Raw genomic sequence first — 12,880 nt, forward strand, 5'->3', positions numbered from 1 at the left:
ACTTTTGATTTGCATTTTGGGCGGCGACTTTGATAAAGTAGTTTAGGTTCGGCCACCTTTTGATTTTTTTGCTTGAGGAAATGGAATGAATGTAGTTAGGATAAAGCAGGGCCGGGGCTTTGGAGTGAACCTTTAGTGTTGGAACTGGAAAAGCCAAATATACATCGCTTCAATAGCGCAGAAGAAACTCGGGAATATTCAAGTAGCCTTACCTTCTTTGCTAGTGACACTTGACACTTGGTACTCATCTTGCCCCCTTCGTCATTTCTGGTTCGTGAAAGCTTGACAACAAGGAGACAGTGTGTCCATAACGAGACCAGCACGGCGTTTTCCCATGGATGCCGTCATTGCGTCTTCGCCCAAGTGAAGTTCAGCCACGCCGTTTGATATGCCGGACCAGGATTGCCAAAACACCAGTTGATCTCTCAGCGACAGCAACCATTCAAGGCATTTGGCAAAGGCGAACTTAGCGCAGACGAACCTAGCAAGCGCAGCACATACAGTAATACCGAACATAGCTCATTCAAAGCCAAATCTTGGATAGCCGAGAGATGTACGGAGCAGCACAATCGATAGTTCAGCTCAGATACCTAGGTTGGGTGGCCAAACCAGCCTGGCCATTCCACTCTTCAAGCTCTGCAAGAGGTAATTCGTATGTGGGGTGGGCACCACGCCGCCGATTCGTTTGCGAGGCAAAAATGGTGAAATTTCTACTGCATGTACCTCTTGTCTACTTGCTCACATCTCAGCGAGTGCAGCCCTCTGGGAAGGGGTTGTTCAGAGAGGGCGCCAACCATTCGCAAACAAGTTGCTCCGCCAGCGGGTGTGGGACAGAACAAGACGTCACTTCTTTGCTGGGGGTCGCTTCTCAAACAGGACGTATTCGCGCGCGAAAAATGTACTTAGATGAGCCTTGCAGGTTGTGTACTGGGCAACTTTTCAGCTTTGGTGAAAGTGGCGCCGGGGCTTTTCGTCTTTTGCGTAGGGGTTCCCTTTTTCGGTGTGGGTGTGAGGGGAGAGGGCAGCAAAGAAAAAATAAAACGTGTATTGTCCCGTTCGTCGGGCGAATTGGTGCGGGAAGAAGTGCTGTGACTGGATAAAATTGGTGGCATGGGGAGTCTCGTGGTGAGATTGGACGAAATGGCATGACGATGGCGATGAGATTGGCTTGATGGGGGGGAGGGGGGGCGAGGTGTGATGTTCAGATGTGAAGATGTCGTCACGTGGGGGGGAGATGAAACGCGCCCTGTAAGGCTGGAGAGGGGACCCGGGACCGACGGCGGCAGCTTGTGGCCGTGGGTGATGTGGCGGTGCGGTGAGCCACGCATGTTGTGGCGGTGCGGAATGGGATCAAAGGGCCGAGGTTTGCATCGGAATTTTGGTCAAGGTTCCGAGAGCAAATCGTGACAACAACTGATTTGGGTCTTTGGCTTGAGATCTGGGTGAATTCAGTGTGAAAGGGAACAGAAATCAACGGTTTTATATATTTCTTGTTTTTTTGGTGACGATACATTTCCAGGACATGAACCAATAGCTCGGCTCACTGGGTGACTCGCCGGTCCAAACCCCGCTGCTGGCAAATGAAAAATTTCAACACAGCATACTCTTCATATCGGAACTTGGGAACAACATATTCTGACCTGTATACCTCCTTATCAACAGAAATACAATAACAACCCACAGTATCCAGCAGTATCAGTCTCAACCACGAAGACAGCCACGAAACACCGACGACCTGGAGCCCCCAAACGACCGTGAACCCCTCCGCCAATGGGACAATTTCGGCCACCAACTTGATGACCAAGAACTGAGCAAGCTGAAGAATAGCATTGCCGAAATGGCGCTCAGTCCGATAGAAGGCCAAGATGGTCTCTACGTGGGCGGGTATGTACTTTTGTCTCTCGTATCCTGTGTCGTCATCACGTCACTAACAGGTTTTTTTATCTCATTCAGAATCTGGGCACTCCGCCGCTCAGATACACTCTCAGAAAAGGGCATAACCCATGTGTTATCAGTCGTGGGCTTCAGTCCAGATAGCCTGAAAAATTTCAAGGATGAGCCGTGGTCCGAGTACGGCAAACAGTTTCACCACTTGCTCATCGATATAGACGATGTAGATGAGTCAAATCTGCTCGCGGAGTTGCCGAGAGCAGTGAAATTCATCGACCAAGGGTTGAGGGGCTCACGGAACCAGACATCCACTCCAGTAAAGGCTGGGAGCCAAGATGGCACGGTCCGAGATGGGAGCGAGGAGAGCGGAATTGTGGAGGAAGGACTGGAGAGAATGAAAATATCCAGTGCCGACACCACCCCAATCGCAGGCACAAGGACAGGCAAAGGGACAGATGCAGTGTCACAACCAGGCGGCGTCTTTGTCCATTGCGCAGCGGGCAAGTCTCGCTCCGTGTCGATAGTGATAGCGTATCTGCTCTGGCGGTATCCGAACCGGTTTGATGCCAACCTGGTACCCGCCTCAGCATACACCAACAACAATATCAGCAGCAAGAAGAACTCGGCTGCTTCAGCGGCGCATTCATCTACCCAAACGGGGACAGGTGGAAACAGATCGCGCAAGGATACGGCAGAAGAAGCTGTTGAGTTAGCGCTGGGGCTGATCCGACGAACGCGACCGATGGCAGAGCCCAACGATGGCTTCATGCACCAGCTAGCACTCTGGTGGGAGATGGGCTGTCCGGACGATGTGGAGACACATCCTCTGTATCAGCGGTGGGCGTATAAGCGCGAGGTTGAAGAGCATGTTGCCGTTGGGCAGGCCCCCAGCCGACTGCGATTCGAGGATGAAGAGCCTTCAGCTGCTCCCGCAGCAGGAGGAGATTCACAGACAGAGCTCACGCTACGGTGCAAAAAGTGCAGAAGGATGCTTGCTACCGCGCCATTCATCAACGAACATGTCGCTTCTACTGCATCCAAGACATTTGACCCTCGACAGCCATGTCCTCACTACTTTATCGAGCCACTAAGCTGGATGCGTAGTGAGCTTGAAAAGGGCGAACTCAATGGCCGACTGAGCTGCCCTAACGAGAGGTGCGGTGCTGCCGTCGGACGCTACGATTGGAAGGGCATCCGGTGTGCCTGTGGCGGATGGGTCATTCCGGGGCTGTCGTTGCAAAGAGCGAGGGTAGACGAGGAAGTGAGGAGGAAACCTCGGGCCATGGGCCAAGGTCAAGGCCCAGGGTTGAGTGAAGTCGCGAGGAATATGGGCATTCGGATGCCTCCCGGTGGAGGAAGGGGAGGGAATTTGTAGAACAATAAACGTGGCATTAAGACTTTGTTTCGACTTGTTGTCTTTCCACCACAGTGCTTGCGAGAAAGAAAACAAAAAGAAAACAACATAAAGCCATCGTCGTACAACATGCTCGGCGTTTCGGAGGACGAGTCCAGGCCCAACACACGTCGTCTGTGTCATTGTTGTATGCAAGCCTCAACACCACAATTCCTATCAACCATGTGGTAGCTCTTTGGCACGAAGCGGCAGGCAGTGGTGAAGGGCCTTTTTTGGTGCTGTCAACATGACGTCTGAGGAAAGCGGACGCTTGAATCTATCCGAGCTGGGCTGGGAGTGCCAAGCGCCAAAACCAAAACCAAAAAGAAGGCTGAAGAGCCACAATTTCCGCTTCTACCCTGTTAATTCGCCTTTGCTCTCCAATAGTGCGGTGGATGAATATGCGCCCAATCACTGCTTTCTTTTATTCCGCATCTGAAGTATATTAGAGCTGAAATATCGACCCTCCTTCGCGTTTGTTGTTGTCTGGAAAACTATAGGCCAGGATGCTGCATTCCCATCTTGAGTAACGTGAGTGCATATTTGGGTCCAGGTTGATTTTCCCTTGCAATCTACCTTCCTCTCTGGGAATGTTGTGCCGTACCAAGATACACTGATTTATCTTGCAGTCTGATGCTTGAGCATGAATATGATTTCTTGGCATAGATTGATTCTGCCCCCGGATGATCTGCCAGGTAGGCGGGAGAGTATTATTTATTCACGTCGATGAGACGCTGATCACCCAGGCTCTTCGGTCCGAGTCACTGGTTGCCCGCTGTTTTGATTTGAATGTCACTGTGTCTGAGAACTTATTACTGAGTGCGCCAAGCTGAAGAAACTGACAGCTGTGGCTAGAAAGGAACAAGAGTTGGGATGTCTCGGTTTGTTCATTTGACTGGTGCTCTGACACAATGCAGTGTCCAAGTGCCCGTGGCGGATCAGGCTGGTTGTAGCTGTCAGAGTCACCAGTGTTACGATAATGATTTAAGAAGCATCTCAACCAAACTGATACATTTCTTGTCTCTCTTTGATTGGGAGCCAATAGCGATGCATGACGAAGCCTGCGTTCGCCGAGTGTGTCGGATGCTAAAATCTTGGGCATCATGTTGCAGCGAGCGGACTTGGGTGGTCTCTGTAGCAGTACTATTGCCAACAACGGCACAACGGCCCTGCAGCGAAGATAACCTGAGTCAACATTTATTCTCTTCACTTTTGAACATGTCTTAACACAAAACCAACAACTCGGTCCCGACCCGGTGCAGGATAGTTCCGTGAATTGACAATCTTTCGGCGCCGAATGCCCCACTTGAAATACCACCGATCGGCATGCCGATGCAACAACATGCTGCGACTCCCGATGCATTGAATGTAAATCTCAGTTGTCAGTTGGTCCGTGTGACGTAAGGATGTTTCATTCGGGCTAATTATGCAGCACGCTTTCTTTTTGCGCATTTGTTTCGTATGTCGCATCATGGTTGTGCCATGGTGGTGATGGTGCTATTTTCAGCCAGGCGGGTCAACGTCTGCCTTTCCGGAATTGCTTCACCCCCAACGGTCTTGCAGGATTGCACATATTGCTTTGAATGTCGAGCCTTGGCCGATGCCTTTTCCTCTTCGGGTCATAGCGCAGAGATGAAATGCAAAACAAATCATAACCGCCCTGCAAAGGGCGTGTGATGCGACGCACCTCACCTCACCGTTGTTCCGGCTAAGTTGACTTGATCGTGGCTGGTCAGCAAGTTCGGTGACGCCGGAAAGCGAGAATAAAGCTCTCTTGGCGTCGTTTCAAGGCCATCATGAACTTGAGTCCGGTCAAATACGATGGCTGTCGCGCGTTCAACGGCTGATACGACCGAATACTAGTTGCCAGCTAAAGGCAACGTTGGGCGGAAAACGTTATGCCAAGCAGGCATACTCCGCAATTGGGTAGCCCGTGCGACATTTGGCTCTCACTTTGTCACAATGTTAGCGTACCATGGTGCTACAGGGCAGTAATTCGGAGTACCGAAGGCATTCATGCCTTGGCGTGCCAAAGATGAATTATGCCCTACAAGGTTGGCGCTATGCCGTTCCCGAGTTAAACGAACCCGACAGGGACGATGAGTCTTGTCCATGGCCCCATTTATGACAATCTGATGTAAAAGGGCCTGGTGTCGTGTACCGTATTTGTGCCAATGGCTGACTTCAATAAAACGCATCAAATGCGAACTCCACCCTCCGAGAGCCGGATCTAGTCTTTGGTAGAGCAAAGAGTGCCGTCTAGAAACTTTCCATGGGCTTACGGTCCGTCAGCAGACACGGTTGGTTCCGTGATCCGTCACATTCAACCGCCGGAAGGGTCAAGCGTATCTTAAATCTCACTGCATATTAGCGAACGAGGAAGGCGGTGCTTCGGTTGACACGACGTGGAGCACCAGGTGATATCAGCCAACAAACCAACCTTCAGATTGCTCTTCTTGCTGCCATTCCCATAGTGCTCCCAGAAGAAGTATTCGCAAAGCCCGAACCTAGTCAGATGGTTCTCATCTCAGAATAAAGAGCTGAATGATTATGCATTGCTCGGAACATAAGCGCACGCTGATCCTTGAGATCCACTGCCGTAAGCAATGTGCCACATCCTTCCATACCCTTCCGGCTTGGGCTTGGATGAGCAAGTGGGAATGCTTCCGTCTTCAAAAGATACTGGAACTCCCCCCCACTTCTCTCCCATTGGCAAGGTAAGCATCGTCAACAACCATTGCCTATCCTGGCCTCTGCATGGTCAGGATGAGGATGAGTGATGTGATCCCTTGAACTTGCTGCACAATTTTGTCGATGAAGCTGGTTCATGTGCCCTTTTCCCCCGCTCGTCATGTTTCATGGATTCAGCTTTTTGGCCAACACCCTCCTCCTCCACCACCACCACTATTATCGCCGAAGCCAAAGAGTACTCCCTTCTGCAACAATGTCGGTCAGGTTGTGTTAACCCCCGCAACTTTTGCAGACGGTGCTGCTACCCATGACACCATCACGAAGGGTACATGAGGTCAAAGTACCTTCTGAATCAACTTCAACAAGTACACCCCCCCTCCAGAATAGTCCTAGCTTTTCTGTTTGATTTCACCTAGCATTGCATATTGCATTACACTCACCACAAGTCGACCTGGGCTAGAGACTAAGAATTGTGGGTTGTGCATTTGCTCAAACGGAAGATACTCCGAGCTTGTGGAAAGTAATCATCAGCAAATGACATCAGGACAGAAGATCGGAAATAGGAAGAGCGTATTCATTGATAAGGTACGATGAGTACCCGCGAGTTCGCATATTTGGAGGCCACTGCTCGAGCCCACGCGCCTGGCAAGAACCTGGCAAAGAACCACTCAAAGTAGGTTGTTTGAGGAGAAATGAGATTTTGAAGCGACCGCTGCGCCTCGTAAGAACCTCGATCCTATGAGAATCCAGTATCCTTGCAAAAACATGCATTGTTGGCGCGGAAATGGCTCAATTGTCAGGCTCAGGTTCATAAGTATGACATTTGTCTGGTCATCGGAACCATTATGCAGGCCAAAATGCACCATCCTAGTCTCGAAACCCCTTGCGTTGCCAGGCTCTTGACGCAGAATTCCATACTGGTCGCACCAACGGGTTGTTATTTGCCGCAATTTTGTTTGTGAGTACACAGCTCTTGCATCAGTTTTTTTGCTGAATGTACATCCAGGTGGGAAAGCCCTGCCAGAATTCCCCCTTGGTGGTGGCTTGCGGAAGCTGAACATGGCCTGTCATCACCCCCAAATTAAGCCGCCAAGCGCAATGAGCAACTTGTGTCCTGTGACAGCTTTCTGGACCCTGTAGGCAAATATCAAGATTGATTTTTCTCTCAAACTCAATAGAATGCAAAGGAAATATCAAACAATGCTCTCACACTCCCAGCATGTCTGGCTTGGAGTAGCTGCTGACAGCAACACAGGGACCAACCATGTTCTCACAGTCTGGGTCTCGGAAGCCTCGGAACTTTTGACATGACAATTTTTGGGAACTCTTTTCCTTAAGTAGGGAATTGTGGATGTCGTGATATTGGCGACATGACCACCATCCTGGCTGTGACTTATCCATATACTCACGCTGCTGTATACTTCACTTGATACCATCATGACGACTCCAAAAGAGGTGCCAGATATCTCAACGCCACACATATTTGGCGTACTGCTTCCGGATCCGAGTTGCTTACTTTCAATGGGCGCTGGCGAAGGGACGCCACACAGGTCACCTGTGATGGGAGAGTCAGCACTATCTCGTCTAGCTTTTCCTGAAAGAGTCCCTTGCTTGAAAACACCTGACATGGTAATGCTCCTCTGCAAATTGCGGGATCATTTGCCGGAATTAATTATTGACGCCCATATATTATTTCGGGGAGAATGCTGGATACCGATGCCGATGCCAATCGCGGGGAAGTTCAACCGAATTCTGTCTTTGCATCTACGATCCAAATAATGGGTGAGCAATATTGTAATTCTATATCAGAGTTCCCAGGGGCCGAGAACGAACACTGATTCAGATGCTGTATGATTGGCGAATACTGGGTCCATTTATAAGTCAATCAAGTGTACTTGACTTTCTCATTTGCCGCCCACACCATGCGACTCTGTCAAAAGCATAAGGACTCATGCCACAGAGTTTTGTTTACTCGGCCCGTCTCTGTAATTCCGCCAGTCTATTTCTCCTGCTGTGGGGAAGTCGGAAACATTGTTCAGGGTAACACCTCTCGGGTTGCGTGTCATAAATTGTGTTTGGAACTGGCGCAGAATTGAGAACATGAAACTTGGGTATCTGATCATCTAATTCCGAATGAAGACCTGGAGAACAACAGAATGGTCGCCTTAAAGATACAATAGGTGACGAGGTATTACCCCTTGTTGGCTTTCAACTTGAAGGTCCAGGTGAGGCCGCAGAATATGGAAATCGCAAGGACTTGCTAATTTGTGTATTTCATCATCCCGCATTGACTCCCGATGTCCAGTCATGTCGCTAATAAAGATTGTCAACGGATATAATTTGGACGATCTCTCTGTATCAGCGGAGTATTCCCTTTTGCCAGGCCAGATAACATAGCGGTTATTTTATTGAGATAAAGATTGCTGCATCCCCGGGGGCCCATTCGATATCATTTGGTAGGAGGGCCTGATGGTACACTCGGGAAATAACCTGGCTGGGAGACTCGTTCACGATCTCTTTTTGCCGCTTCCGCCTGCCGTTTTCGTTGAAGACGTTGCTGATAAAACGCACTGCAATTATTAGCAAGATGGATACTCAGTCAGGATCGTCAAGCAAACCTCTTCAGCTCAAAGACTCGTGGCTCTTCGGTTGGTGTGCTGGATTCCTTATCTTTGGCCTAGAAACGAGCAATTTAGCTTTCGAACGCACACCACCGAAAAAGAGGTCTCACATCATCAGTTGATGTACTCTCAGCCTTATCTTTATCATCCTTTTTGTCGCTCTCCTTCTCCTGATCCTTGTCCTTATCCTTGTCGTCTTTCTTATCTTTGTCCTTGGCTGCCTTTTCCTTTTTCTTGCGCTGGCGTTCCACGTACTCTTTCTTTAGTTTTTCAGTTTCTTCTGCCAGTTCCTTCTCGCGCTTAGCCTTGAGAGCTTCCTCATCAATCTTTGGTGTGCAAAAGTAGGTGTCTTTCAAATGCGCTGGACAAACATAGAAGAAGTCCTAAAAACGGCTTAGCTTCAACCATGGCAAGATCAAGTTTCCAATACCTCTGCGAAGGTAATATATAAGAATGTTTACCTTTTTATCCGGGGTAATGAGAACAGAAGTGCTGGGCTTGTAGCAGATATCACAAGCTTTGGAGGCACTCTCTGCCACCTTCCTATGTGTGTAAAGATTGGGAAATGGAGCCGACATGGCTCTAACCACGTATTATTCTGTTGATGATACTATTTTCCCTTTTCTGTTATGTTAGGTGGCATTTTTGGGTCATGGGAAATGGGAATAGCAATCCTGGCTGGCAAAATGCGAATGTTGAAGCTGTTGGACTTTGGAGATGTGTCAACCCCTCCGAGGGGCAGTTTAGGTAGGTGCATTGAGCTTGGAGCTCCTGTCTCTCATCATGGCAGGGACCAACGAAGCCCAAACAAAAAAGATTATGTAATCATCCCTACGTCGCGTCGACGTCAGTAGCTCTTCAATTGGTGCCGCGTTGGCTGTGCGCATGATTGATTGTAATGTTTTAATCCAAACGTCAGTCAATTGTTGTTCCGGTCGCATTTCTCCCCGCTTGTTCCAACGTAAATTGGCAAGCACGGCAGCATTTAACATGTCTACAGCGCTAGATTCACAGAGGCTGAGCCAAATATTCCAGTCTCGACCGGATATTATCGACGGCATCAAACGAGCAGCGGGTAGGCATAAACCTCTGTATCTATTGTTTTCCCATTCAATTGAGTTGCTGATTGTATCATTAGATTCACCGGGACGCATTACCCTCTTCAATGAAATCGCCAACCATGTCTACGACCAGATCCACAACCAGGCCGAGCCTGCCCTGAAGAGAAGAAAAGTTGAAGCTGGTACAGACGCGAACGGGACACATCAAGCATCTGGAGGCTCAGGAAACGCCGCAGACGAACCGGTGTTATTACATGTCAAAGAAATATCCGTCTCGGTCCCCCAAAGGAAGAAATTCGAGATATGCCTTACTCAAAGCTTTATCTATGCGAGGACTCCTGGAACCACAGCCCCTATTCCGGCTATAACCTATGCTTGGAAAGACATTGGTGCGTACCTTTGACAGCATACATGCTTGGATAGAACGATTGAAGTCCAAGGCTCTAACTATTAGGCAGAATATCTTTTCTACTTGCCTGTACCAGAAAAGGCACAGGTGCAGCACAACTACGTTCTCTTCCCGCGAGGGACATGTCTCCCGTCAAGGACCAATCCACCCACCATTGAGCCGTTGGTCTTCACAGTCCCTGCTACGGCGCCGAAAGAGGGCACTATTGGAGGCGCCGAAGTGTCGTCTGCGGCTGCTGTGTCGGACACGTACAAATCACTCTTTCACTGGGCATTTGACAGGCGGCTACGAGCAGCAGGCAACGCCATCGATCTTGTTTCTGCCGACCCCAACAGATTTTGCAGCGTCGTTCGTCAGCCCCATCGACCAAATGAAAAGGCAGTCCACGTGAGTGGTTTCAGGGGCTCAAAGGACGGTTATCTCTTCTTCCTCGATAACGGAATCCTGTGGGGTTTCAAGAAGCCGCTGATTTTCATTCCCCTGAATCGCATCGCGGCAATCAGTTACACGAATATCCTCCAAATCACGTTCAACATGGTTGTTGAAACCTTCTCCGGAGAAGGCGAACCAAATGAGGAACTCGAATTCGGCATGCTAGACCAGCAAGACTACGGAGGAATCGATGACTACGTGAAGCGCAACCGTCTTCAAGATCGAAGTATGGCGGAGCAAAGAAAGGCTAAACTACAACTTGCTGAAAACAGAGGCCCGAAGAAGGGCTCGGATGAAGCAGAAACTGGCAACGCTGAAGGTGGCACAGAGTTGGAGAAGGCCCAGTTAGAGGTGGAGCAGCAGTTGCAAGACGATGAGGACGAAGACGAAGAGGATTATGATCCGGGAAGCGATGGTGAGAGTGAGGGGTCCGGGGACTCTAGTGAAGGCGACGATGATGATGATGAGGAGGAGGACGGGGAAGGCGAAGAGTATGATGAGGCCGAGGAAGGAGAGGAAGGAGGTGACGGAGAGGAGGAGGATGAGGGGGAAGAAGAGGAAGAAACAGAGGCCAGGCCAGAGCCAGAGCCCGTCAAGCCCGTGAAGGCAGAACCAGTCAAGCAAAAGGTTGCTCAGGTCCCCGTCCGTCAAGGATGGGCAAGCATGGCCAGCTCACGGCCACGAGATGACGTGGACATGGAAGAAAAGTTTGATGTAGTATGATACCTGTGAATAGTATTATACGTTACGTTTATGTCTACATGAAACCTGAGCCTTGTCATCATAAACATTGGATTGTCTCCCCAATTTGCCTCATCCGCACAGTCATCCAGTCCACTTCCTTCCCCACGCCATTCAACCATGAATAAATATTGACCCTAGATTCCATACATTCATTGTTCCAGTACTTTAAAAAGGACACACCACGAAGCGGCACGTCGCGGGCGTGAATCTCTCGCAATTTTGGTTCGGGGCGCATCCGACAGATGGTCCTCCGTGGCAGCAGCAGCACTCTGCAAGGCTGGGGGGCTTATTGGCAGTTGGAGTCGCAACTGCAAGAGCAGCCATCATGAGAAGAGCAGCGATATTCATGCTGAATTAATGTTTAAGAGGCTTTCGAAACGTTTATGCTGGTAGCAGATTTGTTTGAGTCGACTGAGTAGAGTTGTAGAGGTGCAAGATGATGTGTCCTTTTATTGTCGTTGGTTCATGTCCTCATACTCAATCTGGCCCGTGTCTTACTTGCATGATCCTTCTTGACTCTCGAATACTACTTTGTTACGTTTACCTTAGGTCCTTTTGCAATTTTCAGCATCTTGGCATCGTCTCACTTGCTTACTCCAGACCATGCAATGCAGCAGGATTCAGCCAGATTTAACACTCTCACACGGACGATACAAGTCAACACCATCTTCGTGGGAACAACACAGTAAAGTCCAGTTCTCAGCTCTCCTTCTCAGCATCCCATCAGGAACTGTTCCAATAAACCATCCAGATATTCACGCGCATTAATATCTTCATTCTTCTTTCTTCTTCACCAAACATTCTTCCGAAGCACCATACTGCTCATGCACACAACACCTTCCAAAAACGAAAGTCCTGCTTACATAGTATGCATGCTCATCCTCACATCGCTCATCCAATTTTGCGCCACATGCACCGCATTCATACGCCTGTCATTCCTGATCCTTGGCATAAAATCTCCATTGTCAACCTAAAGCTCTTGGCACGGCTTGAGAGCATTTCTCGATTTGTCCGTCAAATGTGAGAATCTGCAGCATACAGATGAACCTTGCCGTCGGATAGTAAATGGCTTGAAGTTAATGTGCGATTCGATCGACACTTGTTTGGAGGCATCTGTCAGCATTCGTGACTCCTACTCCTTCTTGACATAGTAGTTTAGCTGCATCCTTGCGTTGGGATGCTTGAGTTTAGATCTACACATCTCATAGAATAGCCAACTATGGCCACGATCTAATGTCCATTCAAGTCTACATTGTGTAGTCGACCGTTTATGTATTGAAGACTTTAGGCTCCCATATCACCATGTCACTTGTCAAACAAAAGAATTACAGAGGGCAATTGCCTTGTATTGCCTATTCTAGGTCTTGATATTCTATGAAACGAGTGCTAGCCATTTCGCCATGCTTTCCAAAACAAAAAACCAATTGTGGTATCTTTTGCCAATCCAATTCAACAATGTAACAAATGCTCGGCTCTTTTTGGCCATGTACCCAAACTCCATCGCAATGCCTTTATGCAATTATAAACAATACCCAATAAGAGGCCAGTGGCTGTAATCCAAAACCAAAAACAAAACAAGAAAGATAAAAATGTCCATGAAAAAAAAACAAACCAACAAACCAAGACCAAACTCCTGAAA

General features: G+C 48.9%; 3 protein-coding genes across 3 annotated transcripts; 2 read left to right on the top strand and 1 right to left on the bottom strand.

The window, feature by feature from the left end:
- Positions 1–1,837: 1,837 nt before the first annotated feature.
- VFPPC_03260 (dual specificity phosphatase) lies at positions 1,838–3,265 on the top strand (the record flags this gene model as incomplete). The annotated part of the gene is made up of 2 exons (XM_018282781.1): positions 1,838–1,884; positions 1,954–3,265. 2 exons carry the CDS (start codon positions 1,838–1,840, stop codon positions 3,263–3,265), a joined length of 1,359 nt encoding a protein of 452 aa, XP_018147400.1.
- A 5,158-nt stretch (positions 3,266–8,423) lies between these two features.
- On the bottom strand, positions 8,424–9,173 carry VFPPC_13434 (AAA-ATPase vps4-associated protein 1 domain-containing protein; the record flags this gene model as incomplete). The annotated part of the gene is made up of 4 exons (XM_018291211.1): positions 8,424–8,544; positions 8,593–8,651; positions 8,706–8,978; positions 9,057–9,173. The coding sequence occupies 4 exons, from the start codon at positions 9,171–9,173 to the stop codon at positions 8,424–8,426; spliced, it is 570 nt and encodes a 189-aa protein (XP_018147401.1).
- A 412-nt stretch (positions 9,174–9,585) lies between these two features.
- Positions 9,586–11,220, top strand: VFPPC_03261 (negative regulator of DNA transposition; the record flags this gene model as incomplete). The annotated part of the gene is made up of 3 exons (XM_018282782.1): positions 9,586–9,670; positions 9,734–10,045; positions 10,115–11,220. The coding sequence occupies 3 exons, from the start codon at positions 9,586–9,588 to the stop codon at positions 11,218–11,220; spliced, it is 1,503 nt and encodes a 500-aa protein (XP_018147402.1).
- Positions 11,221–12,880: the final 1,660 nt, after the last annotated feature.

Source organism: Pochonia chlamydosporia, chromosome 2, assembly GCF_001653235.2.
Source record: "Pochonia chlamydosporia 170 chromosome 2, whole genome shotgun sequence".
NCBI classification, from domain to species: domain Eukaryota; kingdom Fungi; phylum Ascomycota; class Sordariomycetes; order Hypocreales; family Clavicipitaceae; genus Pochonia; species Pochonia chlamydosporia.